A 27,611-nucleotide genomic window follows, 5' to 3' on the forward strand; every position below is an offset into this window, starting at 1 on the left:
ACAGGGATCAGTGGGCAGAGAGAAGAGAGGGCATGTTCTAGGCGGAAGGAACATCCTGTACAAGAACCACTCCACAGAGAAAAGAAGACAGACTTTCTGAAGCAAGCAAAAGAAGTCCAGGTGGCTAAGATTAAGAGAAAACTGCAAGACTGACAAAGGATGAGGCAGGAAAAATAAACAGGCCATGGAGAGTCCAAGAAATGGAGGGTCTGTGGGTCCAGGACCATGTGTCTCACCCTAAGAGCAGCTGGGGAAAGTTCCACGATGGAAGACTGGGGACAATGATGTACTACTGGGCACGTGGACGTAAGGTGTCCATAGGATGCTATCGTGGACATGTGGCTTAGTCAGTGGCACACACCCACTCTACAAGGTTATAGCTCAGAAGAGCATTTGAGCTAGAAATTGAAATTCATCATCCTACAGATATTTACGAATGTCTGGGAGTGAATGATTTCCCCCAGGGGGAGTACACAGTGAGAAGAAATAAGAGGTCTCAGGAATTCAGGCATCTAAAAGGTGGAAACATAGAAATTCCACCCCAGGCACTTAGAGATCCCTTCTCCTTGCACCTGAGCCATTATCGGAGGGGCCCGAGGAGAACCCTGCCCCTGGGCCTGCTGCTGCCAGGCCTGTCTCCAGCCTTACAGGCTTTAGAGGAGGCTGCGGCAAAATACACCCATGCGGCCATGAGCCTTGACGTCAGGTTCAGTCTGGGATCGACGCTGCGTATTTTCATGGTAGAGCTGGCAGGATTTCCTGATGGATTAGGTATGGGGCATAAGAGAAAGAGCAGAGTACAGGATGACTGCAAGGGTTTTCGCCTGTTCTGACAGAAGAATACATTTCCCATCAACTGACATCACCGAGGCAGTGGATAGGGCAGAATTTTGTTTTCTGTGATTTTGGTTTTTTTTAGGGGAAATTAAGAACTTGGATTTGGAGATGCTAAGGTTAAATATGTGATGTCTGTGAGACTGCAGAGAAGTTCAGGAGTGAGGTCTGGTCTGCAGACAGGCATTTAGGAGTCATCAGTATGTGCAGAATATTTACAGTCATGAGACGGGATGAAAACACGAAGGCGGGAGTGCAGACATAGCGAGGGGCGGACCAAAGACTGAGCCCTGGGACCCAGCACTAAAGTCAGAGGAAGACGGAGAACCAGCAAGGAGCCTGGACGGAGGTCCCCACGAGGCAGAGAGAAAAGCAGGAGATGAGGTGACTTACAGCCACGTGAGAGAGTTCATCCAGGCGAAGGAGCAATCATCCTGTTGAATGCCGCTGAGAGGTGAAATAAAATGAGATAAAAAAATGACCATTGAATTTAGCAACCTGGAGGTTATCCATGACCTGGGCAAGGGGAGTTGCAGAGAGTGCTGGGGCAGAAGGCTGACTGGAGTGTGCTCAGACAGAAGAAGGGTAATTGGAGAAAACTGCTTCACACTGCAACCAGGACAGAGAAACCAACAGAGCCTGGGGGGCATGTCTGCTCAAAACGTAGGCATGCATTTAAAGTGACAGAAATGACAGCATATTTGTTTCATGATGGGGACCATCTAACAAAGAGAAAGAAAAGCATTTTGGAGAGAAAGGAGAGGGGTTTTTTTGGCAATTATTTCTCAACTAAGCGAAGAGAATTTACCTGTAGTTTCTTTAGCTTGAGCGTGGACAGCAGATGGGTCACCTGCTGGTACAGGAGGGGCAGGCCGAGCACTTGGCAGGGTAGATGCTAGAAGACGTGGTGGTGGGAGGGTCCTAAGCCCTCCTCCAGCAGGTTCCACCGAGGAGGATGTGGTGGAAGTTTGGCGGATGGAGCAGAGAGGACAAAGCTGTCCCTTTCTAGGAATGGGAGAGAGTGAAGGGCCAGGAGCCCCCAGGATGACTCCTCATCTCAGTGGCTGCCCCCATCATGGAATCCCAGACAGCACATACAGGGCTTCAAAAGGCTGAGATGTGCCATGTGGTTATCATGATGGATACCGGAATTTAATCTACAGGGCTGACCCGTGCAGAGACCCCACGGCGGCCGCTTCCTCTGCGGGGACACCCCGGTCTCGTCGGTTCTGCTGTTTCCCACACCTCCTCGGGCTTGCCCCGGTAACAGACTTGTGAGGCAAGTCCACAAGGGCTTCGCTATAGTAGAAAACGTACAGGCTGCTACACCAGTTATTTTCAGAAAAGTTAGATTAAAAAATTAAGTGTGCGGTATAAAAATGGGGGAGGGGAAACAACTCCAAGCCAACACATTTCCTCCTGATAAATAAAGTGCATTCGTTCTAACTATTAACTCCAATATTAAACCCAAGACACCTTTTTGTTAATTTTAGTGGTTAATGTGCACTAAAAAAATCAAGTTTCTTCCTCTGTAGAGAATTACACCAGTTTTCTTTACCACGTGGGTATCTTGTTACTCTGATATAGGCATCATGGGAATGCTAGAATAGAGAGTTTAAAGGGTGGCAATAATTCTGAAATATTCACAACCTATAATCTTGCTCAAAACTTTTGTAGCCTCATTAGCTCAATGTAGCTAGTGAGGCTACAAACAAAATTGGTTGGAGTCAGGAGACCTGAATTCTATGTAGCATAGGTTATAAAAACCAGAGAGATCTAGGTTCAAGCTTGAATTTTACTACTTATTAACTGTGTGATATTGATCAAGTTATTTAGACACACTAAGCCTCAGTTTCCTTGTCTGTAAAATAGGAATAATGGTAGTTGTGAGAATTAAATGACTTAATGTGTGTAAAGCACTTAGCCTACAGCTTAAGACATGATAAACAGCCAGTAGATTATGATGGTGATGATGATGATGATGGTGATAATGATGACATGATCCTGGTGATGATGTCACGATGATGATGTAATAGTGATGATGATGATGATGAAGAGGAGGAAGAGATGGGGGTGCAGGTGGGGATGGAGGGTGACCCTGGTAAGTGGCGATTCCCATGTCTACTACTAAGTAACAGTTCCATGAACAAATCACTCACCCTCTCTGGGCCCAGCAATCTGCCTACTACATTGTTGGGACTGAATAAACTCTAATCGAATGAATGAATGTTCTAATAAGTTCTAAAACTCATCCCAGCTTAATAACACAAGATAAGACTATGAATTTGTAGTAATCTTTTCCTGGATCTTAACACATAGACTTGTAGTATAAAAATATGAGTGAACTCTCTACGGTATTTGTAAAGAACCAATTACAAAGGCTCAGTTAATCATTGTAAAGTTACTTCATTCACTTCGAACTATTACATCTTTAGGAAGCAGGAAAAAAGGGAATGGTCAGGAATAGAAATAAGTAAACGAAAAGTAAGATGACAGTTAAAAGTAGTGTGTGTTGGGGGCATAATTATGCTTCAATACACTCTAAATGGCGCCTGGTCTCTGGGGAGACCTGACCACCCAGTTATGTTATAACAAAGCTTCACACTCAGTGTGTACATATACAAAGAAAGAATCCTCCTAAGAAAGCTCCTGCACACCTGAGGCCTGTCTATTTAGAACCACAGGTGGTCTTTATGAATAGATTTGACCAGCCAGAAGGGGCAGGCTGAGCATTTTCTGCTGGGCAGGTGGCCACTTGTAAACTGCTCGTACTAATGCCCGACTTTGTGGACGTGAAGAAACTCTGGCTGGTTTCCTCTGGCCAGAGCCCAGCACATCTCTGGGCCAGCTCTACTCTTCACTTATGAAATGCAAACTCCTCATATTACTGGCTGACACAGGTTCCCACAGAAGCTTACATGCACCTCCACAGCTCTGCTTACATTCTTTTTTTTTTTTTTTTGGCATACAGAATGCTGATTGAGGCCAAGTCTGAAACCATGGGTACCCTAATTAAAAAAAAAATGCACGACTATGTTGTCTTAGCACCTCCTGGAGTCTTTCCAGTCTTCTCCAACCTACGCTGATCCCAGTAGCTCTGGACTGGCCTCTTGACTTATTCCTTGATCCTGCCTGTCCACCAGGTTCTGTTTTGTTTTGTTTTTCTTTTCTATCCCTGGATATTGTTGCTCAGCTTACCCTTGGTTCTCCCAACCAGGACTGAGCACAGACTCACATTTTAGACTTAACATTTTTCCAGGGATCTATTCTCTGTCTTTTCTAACAAATTCCTAACCATCCCTCTGAGACTGAGTTTAGGTACTGCTGCTGAAATGTCTTCTCAGGAAGAATTAGAAAATCATGTTCCTCCTCTATGTGTCAGGATTCCCATTAGTTGTTCATTGTTTTGTCTCCAGAACGTGACTTTGAGCTCCTTAAAGAGAGTGATCATGTTTTATTCCCAAGATCTGGCTCAGAGCATGCTCTATGTGATGGGTAAACACAAGCATACAGTAGATGCTCAGTCGGCCTCAAAACAAAAGGTGAAATCAATTCCTCTGTCAAACAAAAAGACCTTTGCTCTATTTTTTGGATTTCTGTGCCCTCTGTTAGTATTCACAACATACTGCTCTCATTTCTCCCCAATTTGTTTTTTTTTTTTCATTTCTCCCCAATTTATATAAAATACATCCCTTCTAGATTCATCTTCTTTTTTCATTTTAAAATAAGTTAACCTAAGGGTCAGAAATTAATACCAAAGTCTCAGCAGTAGCGGACAAAAGAGAAGCTACTGCCCTAAGTAGGAGACTAAAGGCAGAGTCATAGCTAATTGATTTCTGAGAGCTTGTGAAGCACGAACAGCATCTCAGAGGCAGTGTGACAGTGAAAAACACAATGACACTGTGTCACTCAACCAAACAGTACTGTGAAAAGAGCACCGAATTGAAAGTCGGGCTTCCAGCCACAGCTGTGCTAACAAGCTCTGTGGCCTCAGAAAAGTCACTTAACCTCTCTGGACTTCATTTCTTATAAAAGCAAGGATTTGAACCAGACCCCAGGCACCCCACCACAAAGGCTCTTTGACCTGAGGATTAATTTGCAAGCGCAGTCCCCTGAAGTGGGGACGGAACGTAAACGGCAGAGATGGGGATAACCGGAGGGGCCACGAGGGATGCGGCCGAGCCTGGAGAGGGCTGGGTGAGCTGCCCTGGGCATCTTTTTTTCCATGAGTGCACTCAAATTATTTCAGACCCAATGAGAGGAAATAGATTACGCATGAAGCAAAAACAAAACAAAATAAAATAAAACAACCAACCAACCAAACAAACAAAAAAACCAAAAAAAGCATTATAAACATATGCCTTCTGCCCTCAATTCTATTTTGATCTGTTGTTTAAAAAAAAATCCCCTAATTGAAAATAGTTAATTTAATCCAAATTAAAGTTTGAGAGGGAAAATGAATTTATCTGCGTTTGTGCACCAGGCTCCACTGTTCCTTTGGAAGTATTCTAGAAGAATCCTTTCTTTCAATTACTTCTGGTTTCTCTATCATGCGGAAAGTGAAGACAAGAGCACAGAAAGGAATTAAGACACACACCCCGCTCCCCAGAAGGTAGCTCCTCTGTGCCTCGTCGCTGTCCCTGTTGCTTAGCAACCTCTCACATCTCCATCTGAGAAAGGATGACTTCAGGAGGGGACACAGGGAGGAGGTGTCCTCAGCAGACTGTCTCTCAGGAGCCCGATTCTACCAGATACGCATTTTCTTAGAACGGTAATAAGATCGCCACAGCCAAAGCTCCGTGGGCCCCTCTACAGCCAGAGAACCTGAGAGACACACCGCTGAGCCCAAACTATGAAAAAGTGGCCGGGAGTGGGGGAGCCATTGCCCGAGGACGTACCACTGATCCACTTGGCCTCAGGGTCATGAAGTTTGAAATCTTCACTGAAAAGATCTTCCACAGTGACCTTCTTCTTTTGAGACAGACTATTATCTTCCACTAGAAAAAAAAAAAATGAGGCAAATAGTTAACCTTTTTTTTTAATTGGTAAAAGGAGAGGACCATAAAACATTCTGATTGACATTCAGAAATAGTATATACGGTAGAACATAAAATGTCTATAAATGAATGGTGAGCAAATCCAGTCTTTCTTTCTGTTTTTAATTAAACTATCAAAACTATGGTAAGAAAATCATGATTAAGTCAAAGGTCATATCCCCCCCCACACGCACACACACGCAGCAACACATAAATGATCATATTTCTCAGGTATGGAGCTAAATAGTTATTTCAAGACCAATTTATGAACAGTAAGGTGGGAATGGTCAAGAGAGGAAGGTATCAACGTCCAGAACGAATCTCAATGGTATCATGTGATCAAGCATTCGTTGAGCATTATTATATGCCATTAACTACAGGTAGCATGTTGCGACCTGGGAATTCAAAGACACATAAAGCATAACTTAGATATTTATTCTCCATAAGCTTCACCTGTCACTGGCCGTCTCTGGGTTGTGGGTTAGCTCTTGTTCAGACAGGATCACACCCAAATGTCCGTATGCAAACTGCCAGGTTCTGCCCTGCCCCAACCTGATGACCACGGTTAGGAGTAAGCACCTAGGAAAAGCCTACGAAGGAGGTAAGCCAATATCCATCCCAAGAAGAGGTGTTTAGTTAACGGCACCAGTGGGTGAGACCTTAAAAATCCGGCAGCTTTGATCTCACTTCCAGAGGTCAAAGCTTCTGGGGTTTTGACTCTCCCTCAGAAGAGGCTCTCTCCATGAGAGGCACAAAATCCATGTATCTATTTTGAGCAGACAAAGTGCTGCCTGGGTGTCTGACCCACGAGCCTAAGCTACCAGATGAAATGCACAGTGGGCAGCCCATCACAGCACCCCCTCTCCTGTTGCACTAACAGGAAACCATCTTAGCCTGACGATTTCTGATGCATGTTGTCTGCCTGGGATGCTGATTTACTTCCGGTCCCCTCAAGCGGAAATGCTGAATGTCAATGCACTTTTCCTGAAGACGCTGGTCCTCAATCGCCAGCTCCGTGTGCGCTGCCGTGAGGGTATCTTGGTGCTAAGGAGGGTGCGCAGGTCTGTGTGCATTCTAGTGAGGTGGCTCCAGAGCATGGTGTTTCTGCATTTTGGCGTCTGGTTGCTGTTTCTGCTTCTCTCTTCAGTTTCTGGCAGTTGAGCCAGCATCCATTTCCTGACCTGTCATGTGCTTGCCCTCCACATGGCCTCTTTTAATTTTGTTTCAAAATCTGTGACAGGTTGGAAAACCAGCAAGAAACTTTATTGGAATTACGTAATGAAATAAGAATAAATAATCTCTGAATGAAATCTTCAAGCTTCTTCTAGGACATAGATTGCAAGATGTCACTTTCTCTCTCTCTCTCTCTCTTTTTTTTTTTTTTTTTTTGCCTCTCTGCATGTTATAGATTACTGAAGTCATCAGAAAAGCCATGTGTTCCTTTGTGCATTGATGGATTTCTTGAATATCAAATAGGATTAGCGAGGGTAAGACTTTTGAAAATTAAAGAATGTTGTGATTCAAGGTGACCTTATTGTGAGACACATATGTGGAATTATCCCAGGTGCTAAACACAACATGTTAAACCAAACCAAGTTCTTCCCTTTAGGAGTTTTCTGTCTGCAACTGAAGCAGCCCTGAAAAAGACACACAGTTTCACACGTGATGCATTTCCATATGGGAAACAGACAATACTTGAGAATTTTAAAGCTTACTAGATATTGATCTAATAAAGTTCTACTGTGATTTAGCAATTAAGAAGTTTAAAAATTTTTGAGATACTCTTAAGTATATGGTCAGAAAATAAACATATTAAAACTTAAATTTTATCTGATTAAACTTCACTATTCAGGGATGATTCTAGTTGCATATTTTGAGGTGTCCATGTGTCTAATAAAAGAAGAATCTTAAGACTGCCGTCTAAACAAACTTTAGAAATCAAAGATGAGAAACTTATTCACGTTCTGAAAATTTTTCTTTTCAAAATGTATTTTATGTTTAAAAACTTTTACTTTATTTGGCTTTGAATGAACTTTTCAAACACATAAGACTTTCATAAGGGGACAGTTTGTGGAGGAGGTATTATGGTATATACTATTAAAAGTGCTCCATTCAAGCCTGGAAACTTGACGTTGTCAATCACGAGCTCCACCTCTTTCAGAACTAGACGACTCATTCACACATTCAACTACTATCTATCGAATTCGGTGGTTCATAGTTTGATTCAGTCCCAAACCATTGGAGGTGATGACAGGTATGCATACCTGCCATATGCCACAAACCGTCTGAGCTCTGAAGAATCAAAATTGGAAGACCTTATTCCTGACAGGAAGAAGCTCACAGACAGTGGGAGCCGAAGTCAAATGAACAACCAGGACACAACAGCGACCGTGCTGAGAGCAGAGGGACCCTCTGTGCTAACAATTAAGGGGATCAGGGAATAAGAAGGTGGGAGGAATTTCAAGAAGACTCCCTGGAGGAAAGAACCTGCTAGTCGAGATAAAGGAGGTAAAAGAAACTTTAAGGAAGGAGGGATTGAGAGTGCATGAATGTGTCGGTGGATGTTGTGTTTTTCAGGAAATTGCGGCTGGCGTTGGCACAGTGGACAGCGTGGGTGGGAAACAGCCAGAGATGAAGGTAGATTCCCTCACTGTATTTCATATTCTGGAATTCCACTGGAGAAACGTCCACTTGTGGATTTTCTTTTAAAACCCTGCTTATCCGTCAGTAGTATTTTCATGACCCTTTTCCACATCAGGAATATTACCAATAATGATCATATTAAAATTGCTTCTTCTCCACTCTGTTCCTCCATCCAGAATTCCGACTGGGCCTGTGCAGGAGTTCCCAGGTCCAACCCCCACATCCCCTGCATTTTCTTTCTGCCTTTTTATGTCTTTGGGAGGATTTGCATGATTCCTGTAGTTCAATCTTTCATTTTTCAATGTTTTCTTTAGCACATCTAGACTGTTCTTTCATCCAGCTAATAAGTTTTAAAATTTTAAATAATTATATTTTAATTTCTAATATTCCTAATGAGCTCTTTTTAAAGAACATCTACTCTTATTTTATAGGTTCAAGCTCTCTTATCACGTCGATAATTCTTTTAAAAATCTAAAATGTCATTTTCTATTGTCCCTGTAGATTTAAATTTCTTTGGATTTCAGTTTTCATGTGAGTTAGGCAGGTGATCTGCTTTCTAGGGGGATGGGTTTTGTAGGGGCCTTGTGGTTCTTGGTTGTAAGCTTCTGTCCCACAAGTGTTCTGGGTCATGAGAGACTTTTGGTTGTGTGGTCTCAAGAATGTCCTTAGGCAGTTTGGAGACTCTGCCTGGGTAACGGCTCTCAACCAAGTGTTATGTGGCCAAGTGGGCTGGAGCCATTTGCCCCAAATGGGTGATGTGATTAAAGGCCCTCTGAGCATGAGCCCAGTTTTAAAGCAAGGGCTTTTGTCCAGGATACCAGCATTCCTGCCTCTCCTGTGTGCCTGACTTCAATCTCTATGCCCTGAGGACGACAGGGATCCAGCTTACTTCCTGCTGTAGGTTTTCACCTGCTCCTTCTTTCAAGGACACTTTTCCATCCAGGTACGTGAAGAGCTCTTCTTGTTTTTGAGTGAAGCTCTGTATTCATTATTTTTCTATCATGTCTATGTGCTTGCAAACAAAAGGGGGATTTCTGTGCTCAGTCTTTCATCTTAAGCTGGAAGTCAGCATAAAGTGGGAGATACAAGAAGTATCCAGTGGCTTTCACAGTTTGAATTTTATCCTAAAGGTAGTTCAGGGATCACTGAAAAGTAAAGTCTCCTTCAGCCTCTTAGCTCAATATGTAATAGATAATGACACTTCTAATTCTCTCGGCCTCCGGGTCAGCTCGCTGGCACACAGAGGCACGCTGTACCCTCCAGGGGTGTAGTCAGTCTTTCTGAGGGTCGGTACGTAGCACAAATCGCTCAGACTCCTTCCTTTCCCAAGATATTTGTGAAACAGTTACATTGTTAAATAGCAAATTATCGGAAAACGTTTTGGAACTCCTTCCCTAGAAACTCCTGAAACTAGAAATAAATCCCATCACCCTAAAACAGATCAGGTTAGTGTTAGGGTTCAGAGCTTCTAGAGGTGTTATAATCACTGCAGGTGGAGGTGAGCCATGGACAGACCCAATTTGGTGGTGAAATACAATCTACGCAGACTAGTCAGAGGCCTCTCATGAGGTTTTTCTACGTGAGCAATCGGAAGAGCTGGCACTTCCAAAACGCAGTACAGTCTTGAGCAAACAATGGTAACCTCCTCTGATTCTCACCCAAAAGGAGGAAGAAAAACCATTTTAAGGAAGGTAAACCTGAGGTCCTGAGAGGTTAAACGGCTACTCCAAAGATGTGTGGGGAGTTAGTACAGCTAACACCAGCCTAATTGTAATACAACCTGAACAGTGACATTATTCACAGAATCCAGCTTGTTCACAGCACATTCCAGAAGTGAGATGCTAATAAGATCACAAATATAAAAAATATCAGGCATAATGCTAATAATGATGCTGGTAAAACACGATGTTCTCTGGGTAAGAATGTCATCCATGAGTAAAGAAAAGGTTAAAAACATTTTTATGTACAAATTATGTTGGGAATAATTTATTATAATGAATTTAATATAGTATAATACTCGGTAGAGTGCTGCGCTGGGAGCGCGGCGATGCTCCCGCCGCGGGTTCGGATCCTATATAGGACTGACCGGTGCACTCACTGGCTGAGTGCCGGTCACGAAAAAACGACAAAAAATAATAATAATAATAATAATTTATTTTTAGAAACAGTTTATCAGCCTGCAAAAGGGATCAACAAGTAGCACATGCTACAGTGACCAGCACATAGCAAGCATTCACCCAGCAGTGGGTAGTGTGACAGGTGCCCAGTACCGAGTATATTCAAACCTCAGAGGAGATGAAGACCACAGCTTCATAGAGGAGACAGATCCCCAAGCTGAGGCTCAGGGTAAAGTACTCTTAATATTTAGAATAATGTGTATGTTGTCTCTGCAAAAGTTGATAATATTTTTTGCTCCCTTACACTTCAGAAGAGCATGCAGAAATGAAAGAAGCTGTCCATTTTTTATTGTCTACACCATGATTTCAGAAGCTCCAATGAGATAGCTTTTGCTTAAAAACAAACCCCAAGGGTCTGTTCCATTAATGATGAACCTAACACGATGCTGCTTAGTAAAAAGGAAAAATGCCAGCGGGAACACAGGAAATACTTCCTTTCGCTCTGCCAGCACGTTTATTGATTGAGTGCCCTGGGTTGGGTACTGCTAGGTGCTGGGACCAATATTTCCTATTAGATTTTTTTTCTGTAAGTAAAAGTCAATCAGCAATACCTGTTGCAGATGGCATTCATATTTTCTTGGCAGATTCTTACTATGTTGAAAGAATAAATTTAGATCATACTCTACTGTCGACAGATTAGGAACAATGAAATTTAAAACCGGGCAACATGTCTGCAAATCACAATATGAACCTTGGGGATTTTTTTTACATAATCCTGAATTAAGCTGTGGCAGATTGTTCACCATATGGATCCTCGGGTCAGCTCTGAGAAGGCAACGTCTCATCCGCAGAGAAAAGCCCTAGAGACAGAAGGAAGCAGCCGCAGCCACGAGGCACGGGAGCGCTTTCTCCCTCTACAGAGCGAGAGATTTCCTCCAAAATCATCCAGACACATTTCCCCGGAGAAGTCTCTCCAGAATAGTTCAACCCTGAGTGTAAGAAATGAAATAACCATGGTTGGGATAAGAATTATACTAAGTCACCTGATCTGAGTGACAGTGGAGGAGCTACGAGAAAATCCACAGTCAACACATAGGATTTTTAGGTGCCTTTCCTCTTGACTTTCCGAAGTTGAGCAATTCTACTACCCAGACCTATCATCACACTGGTCACTTGCTTTCAAATCTGTTTTCCATATTAGCTTGATTCTTTTCTTCCTTTTTAAGATAAGAATTGTGACCATCTATCTAAAGGGCCTGGCACATAACAGATATTCAATCCATTTCTTTTGAGAAAAGGCAGCATTTTTTTCTATAAAGCTATACCTTTACTTTTATTTTTCTGCTTATACCCCAAAGTCATGTCTATGAAAAGTCCCACAGATGTTAATTTATCTTAAAAGCTTTTTCTTACAAGTTCATGTCTTCAAAACCACTTAAGAAAACTAGTAGCATAATATCAAAATTAGTCACGTTATAGTTTTTATTCAAATGCTGGAAATTAAGTCATCAGCATTATTCAACACACCTTATAAGTTAAGAAATTCTAGTTGTCTGTGTGTGTGTGTGTGTGTGTGTGTGTGTGTTTTCAAAGCTTCTATGTCAAATACATCAAAGGTATCAATCCCTCCTCAGGTCCTTACTTGATACCTTTAGATCTAGAAAATGAATTGAAGCCATAGAAAACACTTATCATCCTGTTTCCTTTAGTGGGTTATAACCATTGGGCACCTGTGACTGCTTATGATAGTCTGCACATAGGTTGATATCTTTACATACCTAAGTGTTTCCCTTTTTTCACATCTTTATTGAGATAAAATTCACATACCATAAAATTCACCCATGTAAGGTGCACACCCAGTGGCTTTAGCACATTCACAGAGTTGAACAACCATTACTATGATCTAAGTTTAGAACATTTTCATTACTCCAAAAAGAAACCCGGTGACCAGCAGCAGGCATTCCTCTCTCCTCAGCCCCAGGAGACCAAAAATCTGCTTTCTGTCTCTATACATTTGACTATTTTGGACATTTTCTATAAACGGAATCATATAATATGTGTTCTTTTGTGGCTGCCTTATTTCATTTAGAACAATGATTTTAAGGTTCATCCATGTTGTAGTATGTACAGCATGGACCAGCACTTAATTGCTATTTAAGGATGAGTAGGAATGCAAAGTTAATGATATTGAGCATCTTTTCATGTGCCACTTGTTTATCTTCTTTGGAGAAATGCCTCACCTTATTCAGATTATAAAAGATGCTAAAATCAAGAGATTCACTGTCAGCAGAGAAAAGCTGAGGGTGTGTCTGAAAACCTTCCACTAATACCTCAGAAAGTTCAAGAGGTCAGAGTATTCAGCCACATAGAAAGCTATCTGAAGACCTTAACTGTGTGGCTCATAGATCCCCTCAGCCATCTCAGCAGGAACCAAGCATAGAGATGGGTGTGTCTAGAAAAATCTCGTGGAGGAGCCTCTTGCCTAATGGAAAGAATCCTCATCACATATGTAGGAGACCCACTGGATCTTGAGAAGTTTGTATCTGCAAAACATTGCCATCTTGGACTGAAGGGGACAGAGAGAGTATAAAATAAAAGATGGCTGTTGGGTCCCCAAAATTCTCAGGCAGGAAACCTGCTGTGAAAACTATTCAGCTACAAACTCATGCTACCTTTCATGAAAAGGAAGGATGACAGAGAGCAGATCGGAGAGCCCCAGAACATTATCCTCAGACCTTTAAACCCAATGGAGTTTCCCAACTGGTTTAGAAACTGCTTGGAACTTGTGACTCCTCTTTTCCTTCAATTTTTTCCCCTTTTGAACAGGAATGTCTACAACTGTTACCCTGTCCCACCATTATATTTTAGGAGCTGACACTTACTTCTTTAGTTTCATAGATCCACAGCACAGATTGTGCCTAAGGTTGGAGCATCCCCAGAGTCTTACCCTTAACTCACTGAGACAATTTGGATGATGAAATTTGGAACTTCTGAGCTGATGAGATTTTGGACTTTGAGTTGATGCTGTGATAGCCTGGGATTTCTGGAGACCTTGGGATGGAGGAATATACTTTATGTGTTGGATGGATGCTAATTTGGGGGGGCAAATGGCAGACTGTCTTAGGTAAGATAATGTCCCCCTAAAAATATCCACTTGCCCTGGTGTTATGGACTGAATTGTACCCACCCCCCCAAATTAATATGTTGAAGCCTTAACCCCCAATGTGATTTTATTTGGAGACAGTAGCTTTAAAGAAGAAATTAAAGTAAAATGAAGTCAGAGGGTGAGGCCCTAATCTGATAGGACTGATGATTTTTGTAAGAAGAGAAGGAGACAGTAGAACTCTCTGCCTCTGTGGGCGCACGCACGTGTGCGCGCGCACACACACACACACACACACACACACACACACACACAGAAAAAGCAATGTACAGACATGGTGAGAAGGTGTCATCTGCAGGTAAGGAAGAGAGGCCTCACCAGAAACCAACCCTGCTGATACCTTGATCTTGGACCTCCAGCCTCCAGAACTATGAGAAAATAAATTTCTGTTGCCTAAACCACCCCGTGTGTGTATTTTGTTACAGCAGCCTGAGTTGACTAATACAATTAGTATTTTCAAAATTTCAATTTCCACCTTGTTGTTGTTAATGCATAGAAACACAATTAATATTTGTATGTATTCTGTAACCTTTCTAAACTTACTTACATATTCTATTAGCATATCTTATGTAGGCATTCATTTTGTCTGTAAGAAAGACAGTTTTACTTCCTCCTTTTAAGTAGAAATAATCCAATAGAATTGCCAAGAAAACCCAGTTTAAAAAAGTCATGGTCCAAATAACAATAAACTAGTTGTAGCTATTGATGGATTTTAAGAAATGAGAGCCCACTTGACATGAATATTTCAAGACAAATTGTTTAGTGACATGGGACTACAATCTTTTCTCCCTCTGTGGATTCATCTACATTTTCAGATTCTACAAAAGAAATATTTATTTAGGTAGAAAATTGTGAATATTGTAAATATGATTTCTTTTTAAAATTAACTTCTTATTATTTGATGGGAGATTTTATTAAAGTGAGGAAAGAGGTTGCAAATATTGCCCAAAGCTGAGAAGAATAGGAGGGATTGTGGAGAAGGCCTTTTAGGCATGCTAATCTCCCATCTTATTTTTAGTAATGAGTCAAGGGATACATTTAAGATTAATGGAAGATGAAATTATGTATAAAGAAATTTTCATATATTGTGATGAAATAATTTTACAGAGAACTTCAAATAACTTTATAGGTTTTATAACTTAGGGTAAAGAGAAGGACGTGGGAGTAAATATAACTGAGCTTAATTTTTGACTTTCATAGTAGTCTGTGAACATTGGCAGATAAGCATAATATCGAGAATTACAGGAAAAAATACCAGAAGAACTAAAATCAGAAATCATGAAAAGTGATGATATCTGGGCACTGATTATAGAAATGACAGTATGAGAAAAGAATAATAATGATAATTATAATAATTATCATTATTATTTTGATTTTTATTGTTAATTTATTTTTCTACTGTTATTTTTTTCTATTTTGTACATATTATTTGTGCAATAAAAGTTAATGCACTCATATTCTGATCATAAGCACATACTCACACCCACATTTAGAGCCTAAATCAGTATGTGTCTTCACGATGCACCAACACCAAGGTCAGCTAATCTAACCTTCCTGAATGACCATGTGGTTGCCATATGAACAAAGGTGTACAGTAATCCCAACAGAAAAATGGCAGGTTGACTAATTCTTGATCCATTGTCTATGAGAATGGCATGTTAAATACAAAATACCCGTGCCACATAGAGAACACCATACACACATTTTACGGTGTGATCTATTTTCAGAAATCATTATAAATCACACAAAATGTATACTTTTAATTTGAATTTTATTGGCTTCATTGACTGATCTGTACTTAATTTGCCTATCTTTGTTAATTTAATACGAAGTGCAGGTGGAGCTTTTATCTGTTTAATGCATGTATGTAAAGTTTAAAGAATTCAGTCAATGCGGGAGATAGGGATTGCCTTTTCCTCTCAAACTTTGAAAAACATCAGTGCAAACCTTAATGCAAATGAATTTCAGTTCCCTTCTTGGTGGTAAAGACGATAAAGAACCACATTTTGAAACTGAGAGGAGACCCCTAGAGAGCTGCGAGAAGAGGCCAGCACGATCCCTGTGAGTGGGCGGGAAAGAGCAGACAGAGAAGGCCCCAGCCGGTCCTTGTCAAGCTCATGGTCCCAAACTGCCAGCTCATCTCTTCCTAGTTCTGACCTCTCCACAGGCCCACATCTATGGCTGCCCGTGAGATAAAACCCTTGCACAACTGGCAATGGCATTTGTTTTCCCTTATTTTAGTTTCCTATGGCTGCTATAACAAATTGCCACAAATTTGGTGGCTTAAAGCAACAGAAATTTATTCTGTCACAGTTTTGGAGGCCAGATGTCTGAAATCTGTTCCCCTGGGCCAGAATCAAAGTGTCAGCAGGGCTGTCTGTACTCTCTCGGAGGGTCCAGGGAAGAATCTGCCCCTTGTGTCTTCCAGCATCTGCTGGCTGCCGGCTTTCCTTGGCATGTGGCCACATCCCTCCCATCTCTGCCTCTGTGGTGACGTTGGCCACATGGCCTTCTCCTCTGCTGTCTGTGTCAAATCTCCCTCTGTCTCCTTCCTATAAGGATCCATGTGATTGCATTTAGGATCCACTGGATAACCTGGGATTAACCTCCATCTCAAAATGCTTAACATAATCACAAAAGGGCTCTTCTTTTTTGCCATATCAGGCAACATTCACAGGTCCCAAGGGTTTGAACATAGGATATCTTTTGGGGAGACATTTTCTAGCCTATCATACTCCTCAAGTCCTTTCTCCCATTTCCATCTAACCCACCACGTTAGCAGGTACCCTCTGAACAGGCAATAATCATACATTTACTGAATTAAAAAAAAAAAAAAGACATGAAGAATCTGAGTAAGGAAAAAGCTAGAGAGAAAAGGACAGATTAAATCTGAGGTTCTGTGTATTATCACTTAACCCAATTTCTGGTGATTTTGTTACCTCACTTAAAAGCACAGTGTCAATTTAGAAAGAATCTGGGATTTGGGGACTGTTCAATAGCACTCTGAAAAAGCACGCATGCACCTTATCTGCAGAAGTGACAGAGGGTATTCAGACAGCATTGAAGGTGAGAGTCCTGCCTCAAGAAGACATTGGAACCAGCTCAACTTGGAACTTCTTCCTCTTGGTCCCCTGATTTATTATATCACAGATTTCTATGTTCCTGACCCTGACCTGGCAACTTGACTTAGACTCCTGAATTGCTGCCCTGCTTCCTGATGGGCCAGAGACTTCACTGAAATAGCAGCTAGTACATCAGCCAGCCCCTCGCAGCATATGGTTCCTAAGGCTTCCAAAATTTATTTGAAATTTACCAAGAGGCTCTCATCTAAACCAGGCTATATGATCCGGGAAAAACCAGGGCACCAGGATAAGATTTACTCCTTTTCATGGTCTATATACAACTGTGCCTTTAAAATAGGATGCATAATGTAGAAATGCTTGAAAAGTGCCCCTTTATGGATAAATATGTAGACACATTTGCCTTAGCTTATAATCTTAATGCAAGCATGAATAATAAGCATCTATCGCCATCCTTTAGGAAAATGGCTCTTTATTGTTAAGGATTCAATAAATAACCAAGATGCACTTAACAATCGTTCTAGAATTAATAAAGGAAAGTCAAAAGACAGATTGTTAAGCTGCTCCTAGGGACTCACCTCTCAGCACTTTGGAAGTTTGCAACCCACTGTAAGGTTAGTAGCATTGTAAAGTAATCCTTGCTTTTACGAGGATCTGTCAGAACTCCCTCTTTTCAGATTTGTTTCAATTTTTAAAAAATGATTCAAATTCACTGTTCAAGGCATGTAGACTGCATTCCTCGAGTATTTCATAAATCAAGGGGTCTTACGTGCTAGGCAGACACTGTAGGCTGCCTGTCCCGGTGCTGCTGCCTCTCTGCTCCCTTCCAGTCTGGCACAGCCTGACCCCTGTGAAGACTTGCCCTCCCACCCCGCTCAGCTAAGGTTGTCATGCAGTGTAGATACAGCAAATGAGCTGTCTCCGGGCTGGCTTCGGGTCACTGTTTTCCTCCAGGATAGAGAACGAGAGATTCATGAGGCATGTTCTATGTGTCCCTCCCTTCCGGCCTGGGGGGGCACGTGACATGTGACCCACTAAGGCCACTTTGCCAATGTGCTGCTGATGGCAGCAGGGAAAGTCAGAGATAACATGGCCCTTGATGACATCTCTGAGCCACCGACTCAGCCAGGGATGGCTACATCCGAATTTGTTTTGTGAAACAATATATACACCTACAATTTGAACAATTTTAGTTAGCTGTTCTGTTACTTACAGAACAAAAAATATTTTAACTGAAGCATTATAACATCTGGGTATCGGACAGATGCTCAAGCAGATCCCTGAGATGGCCATGGATGGGTGCACGAGGTCCATGACTTTCAGAAGTGTATCCACGTGCATGTGTGTACACGTATGCCCTTTCTTTCCTTCCAGTGAAAAGATGACTTGTAGTTTTCATCAGATTCTAAAGATGGTGATGATGGATCACGTGGTGTAGACAGTAGGAGTCCAGTCTGCCACCACGTCTCCCTTCGGCCTTGACTCTTGACCACTCACTACGTCCCTCCATGACGTCCAGGCCAGGCTGTCCTCTGTCCAGTTAGCACCCCAGACTTGTTAGGGCTCATGGTGATCGTCCCTTTTGGATGTCCTCCCATGTCTGCCAGACCTGCCTTGCAAAGTCTCTAACTGCTCATTCTCCATGGAGCCCTCCACAAATGCTTCCTCCTCACATTTATAGCACTCACTCTTAATGAACATTAACAAATAAACTTTAGGCAGAAACAATGTTAACAACAGTAGCCTCAGCAGCAGCCAAAGCAGATCTCTGTTTCATTACCAGAGCAGAGAGCACGAGCCCCAGTCAGTCAGCTGGCAGATGGGCGAGCACGGGCACTAAGGAATCTGGAAAACAACCACAGACGCCCAATGCAAATGAACAGTGCCAGAGACCTGCTCGAGTAACCTGTGCTCCCAGTGATGACACGCTCAGACCGTAGGCTCTGGTAACAGATGGAATGTGACAAGATTGGATGTGGAGATGAGTTTAATGTAGGAGAGAGAACAGAGAAAAAATGCCCAGAGGATAAGGGTCAAGCTACCTATCTCTACAAGATTAAAACATTATAAGATATACGTTACTTGCATGATGTACACAAAAGGCATTAAAATACTGTTAAACTATTTTGCAATTTTCATAGGGATTATGTAGCACCTTATGATGAGATAATCCAATATAGCTTAAAAACTGTGTACCAATATAAAATACAACAGTAAAGCTCACAACGATTATTCTGAACAAAAGAAATAGGCATAAAATCTACATGCCAAATGATTATATTTATAACGTATATGTAAAAAGTATAAAACCTTGCAAAACTATTCCATGATGTCAGAAATTAGGTTACCCCTGAGGGGATTAGTGGTGAGAAAAGGCATTGGGTGTGGGGGACTTTGGGGATGATGGCTTCCTTCTATTTTTTTTAATTCAATTATTTATTTATACCAATATAAAATCATGGATATTTATTTTAAATTTTAGTTGCAATTTTTTTCAAATAATTCCACCTTTGGTTTTTAATTTATTATTATTATTATTATTATTATTATTATTATTATCATATTATTATTATTTTGACTGGCCACTTCAGGGTTTGGAATCTGAACTCCTGACCTTGTGTTATAACACCACGTTCTAACCAACTAAGCTAACCAGCCAGCCACGTTCTGTTTTTTTTTTTTTTTTTTTTTGATTTGGGTGCTAATTATGGAATCATGTTCAGTTTGAATAATCATCAAAAAATATAATATTCATTTATTTTATGTATTTAATTTATATACAATTTTAATATTTAATATAAAAAGTATATCCTATATGCATTTTTTCTTCAATAAGATATTTTAAAATAATATGTTCCAGAATTTTTAAGACAAGCTGAGGGTTAGCAATGCAGTCACAGACATTAGACTCAAACCAAACAATGATGACATTTCAATTCCAAAAAAAATAATCTATATGTTACCTTCCTACCCAAAAGCAGACTCCTAATGAGTCTCCTATTCTGATAACCCATACTTGGCCTTAACCCAAAGTCTCCCTTCAAAATGACTTTCAAATATCCAGCGCTTTTCATTAATATACCACCTGAAAGTGTGCTAGTGTTTTCCATCAAAAACCTCTGTTTTTCTTCTCTAATGTGGAAATCCATAAAAGTCAAATGTCAGGGACGTTTCAATGCAAATATGAACCTGGTGGATTTTTAGAATCTCACCCCAATGACTGTGGCACCGGAGAATATCAGAGTCCTTTTTATAAGAATGCGAGAATTGTAGACACCAACAAAAGGCATGCGCTGTGTGTGCCCTATTGCAGACATGCATTTAATATCTGAAAATTAAAAAGGTAACTTTGAGCCTATTACTCCAAAGAGAAATTTAGAAAAGTGCACAGACCAGCAAGGGAGAAATGAATGACAAAACTGAAAAGGACACGTCCTCATCTGGTGAATCCCTTTGGAACTAAGACTGCCTTAAACACTTTTAATTTGATTTTTAAAACATAAATTGTGCATAACTGGTGATAATTAGCCTGCACCACAGAACAAGGAGCCTGTTGTACAGCATGATTACCATGAGACCCTTGCAGACCCCGGGCCCTCAGAGGGCAGTCCACGTGCTCCTCAGATTCCTCCTGCCGTGTTGGAAAGGGGCCGTGTGTGCCAGGAAACATGGTCACAAAAAGACTGAATCCGAATGAGAGCAGATGGATTTGGGGGGTAAGTAGGAAACAGATACTGTACTCTGAGTTTAAATAAACCAGCCTATAAGACTGGAAACTAGTAGTACTTAATTTTTTTTACTAGTGCATACTACAATTTCTAACTAAATCTATCAAGATGGAAGCAATGCTGTAGGATTTGCACAAAACCATGTAAATACATCCAAAGTGTTTCTGCACCACTCTTCAAGAACGAATGCAGCCCCCAGCAGGTGGAAGCCACTCCTGCCCTTAGCAGTGTTCCCAGTCGGCTGGGTCAATACTTCAGTTATCTGTACAACTCAATGGGCCTCAATCACGCCCCGCCTTGTGACTTGTGTTTTAGGTTTGCTTAATGATCACACGACTATGGAATTCTCCTTGCAAATGCTTCGTCTTTAGCAGACTCTAAGCTTCACGGAGAGTGTTTATATCTTCTTTTTCTACATTTTGTCCAGCACTGAGCACAGCATTCTCAGCTCTAACCTGGATCATTAATGCTGGATCGATTGATAGGCACTACTGGTTGATGTCAGGATGCTCTGAATATCAGTGGATTTGAGAAAGCTCTGGAGCTCTTGGCAGACTGAATGAGCTGATAGACTCCTCTGACTGACAGAATTTTGAATGCCCAAACAGAAGCCCCCGCTGTGCAGCAGGAGAACGGATGCAGAAAGGCTGTCCTGGGAGACAGCCCCAGTACCACAGTCACCGGGACCGGCACGACTGAGAGCCCTGAGCCTGGGACACTCAGCCCTGAACAGCACAGCCTAGGGAGATAAGTGCTACCTTTGGAAGCCCTCCCAAGGGTTAGGCAAGGCTCAGCACATTTTTTATGGAAGAATAAAAGAAAATGTCCCTCTTCAGAGCCTTTTCTGGAATTCAGTGATTCACTACAGCCCATCCACTGGCAGTTGCCTCCCGCTGGCTGCTGTTGCCCCTGACAACGGCCGTCAGCATTCAGAGATAACAGTTTACAATGACTATAGTGTCTATTTATTGCAGAGGGGTGCTGCTGTGGTTGTTCCTGCTGCACAGGAACTGAATGCAAAATACTTTCAGGATCAGCTGCGGTGTCGTCGGAGGGAGCAGCAGCTGACCTGACTCCTGTGTGGTGGAGAAGATTGAGGGACCCTGTCCAGCCACACGAGTTGAGTTGAGCATGTGATGGGCGGGCACTTGGGACCCGATGCTTAGGCCTGGACTTTCTCGGAAGACATCTACCACTGCCTTGTTGCTATGAACCGTTCCTGAGTAAGGACCCTTGGGCAGCAGCTTTATGCCACATTTCAGTAATGCTTGTGATAGCCCTCAGACTCTGGGTGACAGGAACATTCACGTACACTTTGGGAGGGTGGGCATAACTGCAAACCACCTAAGACATCACTGCTTTCTAAGTCCCAAAGAGAGTATCACACAGAATCAAATCTTCAATAATCACTCTCTCAGATAGAGCACAATTCTGTCCAAAGAAAAGCAAAGTAGGAACACACGCTCCCCAGGTCCGGAGGGGCCTGATTTCCTCTGTATTAATCAGAAATATGTTTGCTGCTAAAGCCCCCAGCTGTGTTCCACCAGCAGCAGCACAATCACAACACAAAGCAAGCGTGATGGTCCCCAGCTTACAATGGTTGCACTCAGGGCGTCCGACTGTACAATGGTGCGAAGGCGATGCACACTCAGCAGAAACCGTGCTGGAGGACCACACAACTGTTCTGTCTCTCGCTTTCAGCACTAACAATGAACAACACGAGATACTCCGTACTTTATTATAAAATGGGATTTGTGTTAGATGATTTTGCCCAGATGTAGGCTAATGTGAGTGTTCTGGGCACGTTTAAGGTAGGTTGGGCTAGACATGTGGTAGGTGAGGTGTATCACATGCATTTTTGGCTCATGGTATTTCCAGCTTACAGTGAGTTTATCAGGATGGAACCCCATCATAAGCCAAGGAGCATCTGTATTTGTCATTGCTAATCCTCCCCCAGTCCCTCTCAACTGTGTTCATTTAGATTTCAACAGCTGAATCAATTTTTTTCCTACTCAATCAGCTGCACAGTATTAGGCCTGAGTCCACATGTTCCAGGCAATTCTGCTCGATTCATAAAGCTCACTCAGGAAGCAGATCACAGCACTCTTCTGGAGAATCACTGCTGAAGCCTCTTCAGCATCAGGCAGATTTTTTGGCACATTATACTTTTTTTTTTTCCTTTACAACTTTCCTATCTTTTAAAAAAACTAACAGCTTAATTGAGATAAAGTTTATATATCATGAAGCTCCCTTTTTTGATGTGTACAACTCAGTTTTTTTAAACATGTTAACAGAGTAGTGCATCCATCCCTACTACCAAATTCTGGAATATTTTCATCACTCCCAAAAGAAAATTCATGCCCATTAGCAGTCATTTCATGCTCTCCCCACCTCCAGCCCCTGGCAACCACTGAACAACTCTCTATCTCTATGGATTTGCCTGTTCTGGAATCATACAGTATGTAGCCTTTTGTGTCTGGCTCCTTTCATTTAGCATAATGTTTCCAAGGTTCATCCATGCTGTAGCATGTGTCAGTACTTCACTCCTTTTTATAACTGAGCAATATTTCATTGTATGGATACAGCACATTTATTTATCCATTCGGCATATGATGAAAATTTGGGTTGTTTCTACTTGTTTGGCTATTATGAATAATACTGTTATAGACACCATATGCAAGTATCTGTATGAATATATGTTTTCAGTTTTCTTGGGTATATACCTAAGAGCGAAATTACTAGGTAATATGGCAACTCCATGTGTAACTTTTTGAGGAACTACCAAACTATTTTCCGTAGAGGCTACACAACTTCTATTCCTACTAGTAACGTACAAAGGTTCCATTTTTTTGTATCCTCACTAATGCTTGTTACTTTCCATTTTTTGTTTGTTTTGTTGTTTTTATAATCATCCTAGTGGGTGTGAAGTTGTATTTTGTTGTGTCTTTGATTATCATTTCACTGATGATTAATGATATTCAGCACATTTTCATATGCTTATTGACCATTTGTATTTATTTGACTACATATCTATTCAAATCCTTTGGCCATTTTAAAATTGAATTATTTGTCTCTTTGTTTCAAATTGTAATAGAATTATAATATATAAAGAACTGTAATTCTTTATATTTTCTGGATACTAGACCTTTATTGGGCATATACATTTGTAGATATTTTCTCCCACTCTGTGAGTTGTCTTTTCACTTTCCTGACATAACTTTTGACACACAAAAGATTTAAATTTCACAAAGTCCCATTTATCTATTTTTTCTTTGGTTGCTTGCACTTTTTTTGTCATATCTAAGAAATCATTGCTTAATCCAAGGTCACAAAACTCTTATTTTTAGGTTATTGAGCCACACTGAGTTAATTTTTATATATGGTGTGAGTTAGGGGTCCAACTTCATTCTTCTGCATGTGGATATCTAGGTGCACCAGCACATTTTGTTGAAAAGACTGTTCTTTCCCCATTGAATAATCTTGGCACCATCAAAAATCAATTGACTAAACATGTATGGGCTTATTTCTGAATTCTCAATTCTAAAATGTGGCTTTATAGTAAGTTTTTAAAATCAGGAGGCATAAGTGTTCTGATTTTTTTTTTCAAGGTTGCTTTGAGTACCTTGTATTTTTATATAAATTTCAGAATTAGCCTGTAGTTTCTTCAATAAAGGCAATAAGAATTTTGATAAGGATTGGGTTGAATCTGTAGACTAACTGGGGGAGTATTGCCATGTTAACAATACTATATCTTCTAATCACTTACGTGGGATATCCTTCCATTTACCTAGGTCGTCTTCAATTTCTTTCAAACTTACTTTATAGTTTTTAGTATACAAGTCTTGTAATTCTTTTGTTAAATTTATTTCTAAGTATCTTATTTGTTTTGAAAATATTATAAGTGGAATTGTTTTCTTAATTTCATTTTTGGATTGTTTATTGTTAGTGTATAGAAATATAAATGATTTTTACATATTAATCTTATATCATCCATCCTGATGACCTCATTTATTATTTATAGTGGGTTTTCTTTTTTGAGGATTCCTTAAGATTTTCTATATACAAGTTCATGTCTTTTACAAATAGAGATAGTTTTACTTCTTTCCTATCTGGAGATATATATATATATATAATTTTTTTTTTCCTCTTACCTAACTGCCCTGGCTAGAACCTCCCATATAATGTTAAATAGAAATGATAAGAATGAACATCCTTGTCTTGCTCCTGAGCTTAGGGGTAATGATTTCAGTCTTTTGCCATGAAGTATGATGTTGCATGTGGGGTTTTTCATAGATACATTTTATCAAGTTGAAGATGTTTCTTTCTATTCCTAGCTTGCTGAGTGTCATCATAAAATGATTTTTGAGTTTTGTCACATGCTTATTCTGTGTCTACTGGGATGATCATGTGGTTTTTGTCCTTTACTCTGCTAATATGGGCATATTACATTGACTGATTTTCATACGTTAAGCCAAGTTTTATTTCCTGGGATAAATACCATCTGGTCATGGTGTACAATCTTTTTATATGCTGCTGAAGTCTGTTTGCTACTATTTTGCTGAGGTTTTCTGCATCTATCTTCTTAAGGGATATTGGTCTGTAGCTTTTATTTCTAGTGATACCTTTATCTAGTTTGGTATCAGGGTACATATTAACTTTCTTTATATAAGTTTTGGGGTAATAGTTTAAGCAGACATCATAATTTCCCTGCATTTTGTACCTATCAACATTTTTTTACATTGCAATATCTGCTTCTTTTTCCATCTTAAGGTCTAATACCTTAAGGTCTTAGCAGTCTACTTACTGAAGATTGGAACATTTTTTTTGCCCACACAGATAGGCATCTAATATGATAATGAGAGTTACATACTGTTTTATCAATGGCCACAGAGTTTTCCTATGATAACTCCCATAAGATTTTCTCATAGGCCTAGGCTTTCTTCTCTCCCTAATTCCACCACGCTCTGGCTTCTAAATCCTTAGCATTCTATTAAACACACTTCGCATATTATCTTTTCCATGAACTTTCTCATAAAGAATCTTTCTCTCCTGTAAACTCCTATAGCACTTTTGTTTGACCACACAATAGTGCATGCATATGTATGTATTTGCTGTAGGTTTTTGCTGCAGATTTATTTTGGTGTGTCTTTTTTTCCCTGGGAGATTTCTGACTCTGGCTTGTACTTAATTTCATCAATAGAACCTAATAAGTACCTATCCTTAGTTGGCACTCAATATAGGTTGTTTTAATAATTTTCTTAATTTGTCCTTGATAAAATACCCAGCAATTCCACGAGACATAGAATGTCTTTAAATTCATCAGGCATGAATAAGTAATAATGAATTTTAATATATGCCAAGGATTTCCAGCTGGTCAACAACTATGTAAACAAATTCAAAGCATATAAAGGAGACTTTTTCCATTGGACGCCTATATCATTTTATTATATGGCACAATGAGAATTAGAACCTGGGAAAACTAAATCATGTAATAGGTGGTGACTTTGAAAAAAAAATTGCAAAGTAAAAAGATGCTGTTTGTCCCTTATGGAGACTTGCTTTTCTAGAATAAATATAAATACCTGGTGTCAGCAGTATGACCGAGGTGACAATCAAGGAGCAGATAACCAGAATCACAAGCAGTGCAATTGCTATTCCTTTCCAATTCCTTTGTGGAGGATTACTCCCCACCAGCTCCTGAAAACAAGAAAAGAACCCCAGTGAGTGAAATAAGGAAATAAAGCAAGCCAAATACATATATTTCATTTAAACCAAGAATAAAAAAATTAAAGGGGCGTGTTCCTACACTTTGAGCTACTGTGAGCTCTTGCTGCATTTGCCCCTCCACCTTCAGTGCCTTGAGCCTCGGGCTGTCTCTTTCTGTACCATGGCAAAACATAATCTCAAGAAAGAATTTGATATTGTATTATGCTTACAGCTTTTGTGTGAACCCTATTCTCCTTCTCCCAATAAACTAGACTCTACAGCACAGGGTAGTCTTGGAGCTTTCTCATCATTACAGCCCAACCCATTAACTCCCACTGAGTCAAACCCAAGTATGACAACATTTTCCAGCTCCAAGCCCTCTCTCATCTTTCCCTTTCCTTACATCCACACTATGAACTTCTCTTTCAGGCCCATCTCTGACCACCTCGAGCCTTTCTTCCTTCATAGCTCCTCACACAAAGTTTCAAGGTTTTCCAGCTTTCTCTTCACTGGGCAACTCACCCATCCCTATTCTAGGTTTTAGTCCCATCCATGGAACCATATTTTCATTGCAGTAAGGGCTGAGGGTGAAAGGGGGAATCTGGAGACAATGCTACAGGTTGAATAAATGCAGGAAATTAATCAGGTACATTGGCTGATGAGACCAAACTTTCAGTTCCCTTTAAATTAGGGGGATCATATAAGTTACAGTCCAAACTGGGATCCTTTCAGAGACAAAGGAGCCAATATTAAAAATTCTTAATAGCTAATAAATATAAGTTATATATTAATAATTATTAATTATACAGGAGCAACTCATATAGGAGCAACTAAGGACATATGGTTACATGGTAAAAGGACTACTTCTGCCTATGTATAGATCTGGGAATACTGCTAATAGTCCCCATGAGTACAACTTATATTAACCAAGGCTTAGTAAAGTAGAGCACAGATGGCTTCAAAAGGTAGACAACACAACACGTAAATACGTCTTAGTCCATGATTGAACATTCACTAGAAACCATCAAACTTGTGCAAATCAATACTTAATCATGACAATACTTAATCATGGGATGGCAAATAGGTTAACAAATTAAGAAAAATTCAAAGGACCCTTCTAGTCTCAGCAGGAAAGAATTTTACAGTTGTTTAGAAATTTCAACTGGTCCTATTTGCCATAGAACTTAAGTTATATATTAAAAAGTAGAGTTTTAGAACTTCAAAAATAAGACTAAACATAAGAATGAAATTATTACAAAAAGTGGCACTGACTCAACCTCATTTCCTATGAGATAGGGTTTTCT

At 40.5% G+C, this 27,611-nt stretch overlaps 1 protein-coding gene across 1 annotated transcript in view; it reads right to left on the reverse strand.

The window, feature by feature from the left end:
- DPP6 (dipeptidyl peptidase like 6) overlaps positions 1-27,611 on the reverse strand; it is a 742,159-nt gene that overhangs the window by 342,865 nt on the left and 371,683 nt on the right. The window contains exons 2-3 of the mRNA XM_063099369.1: positions 26,184-26,298; positions 5,733-5,831 (exon numbers count right to left, since the gene is read on the reverse strand). Coding sequence (XP_062955439.1) covers positions 5,733-5,831; positions 26,184-26,298 — 214 coding nt within the window. The remainder of the gene's footprint in view (positions 1-5,732; positions 5,832-26,183; positions 26,299-27,611) is intronic.

This window comes from Cynocephalus volans, chromosome 6, assembly GCF_027409185.1.
Source record: "Cynocephalus volans isolate mCynVol1 chromosome 6, mCynVol1.pri, whole genome shotgun sequence".
Taxonomy (NCBI): domain Eukaryota; kingdom Metazoa; phylum Chordata; class Mammalia; order Dermoptera; family Cynocephalidae; genus Cynocephalus; species Cynocephalus volans.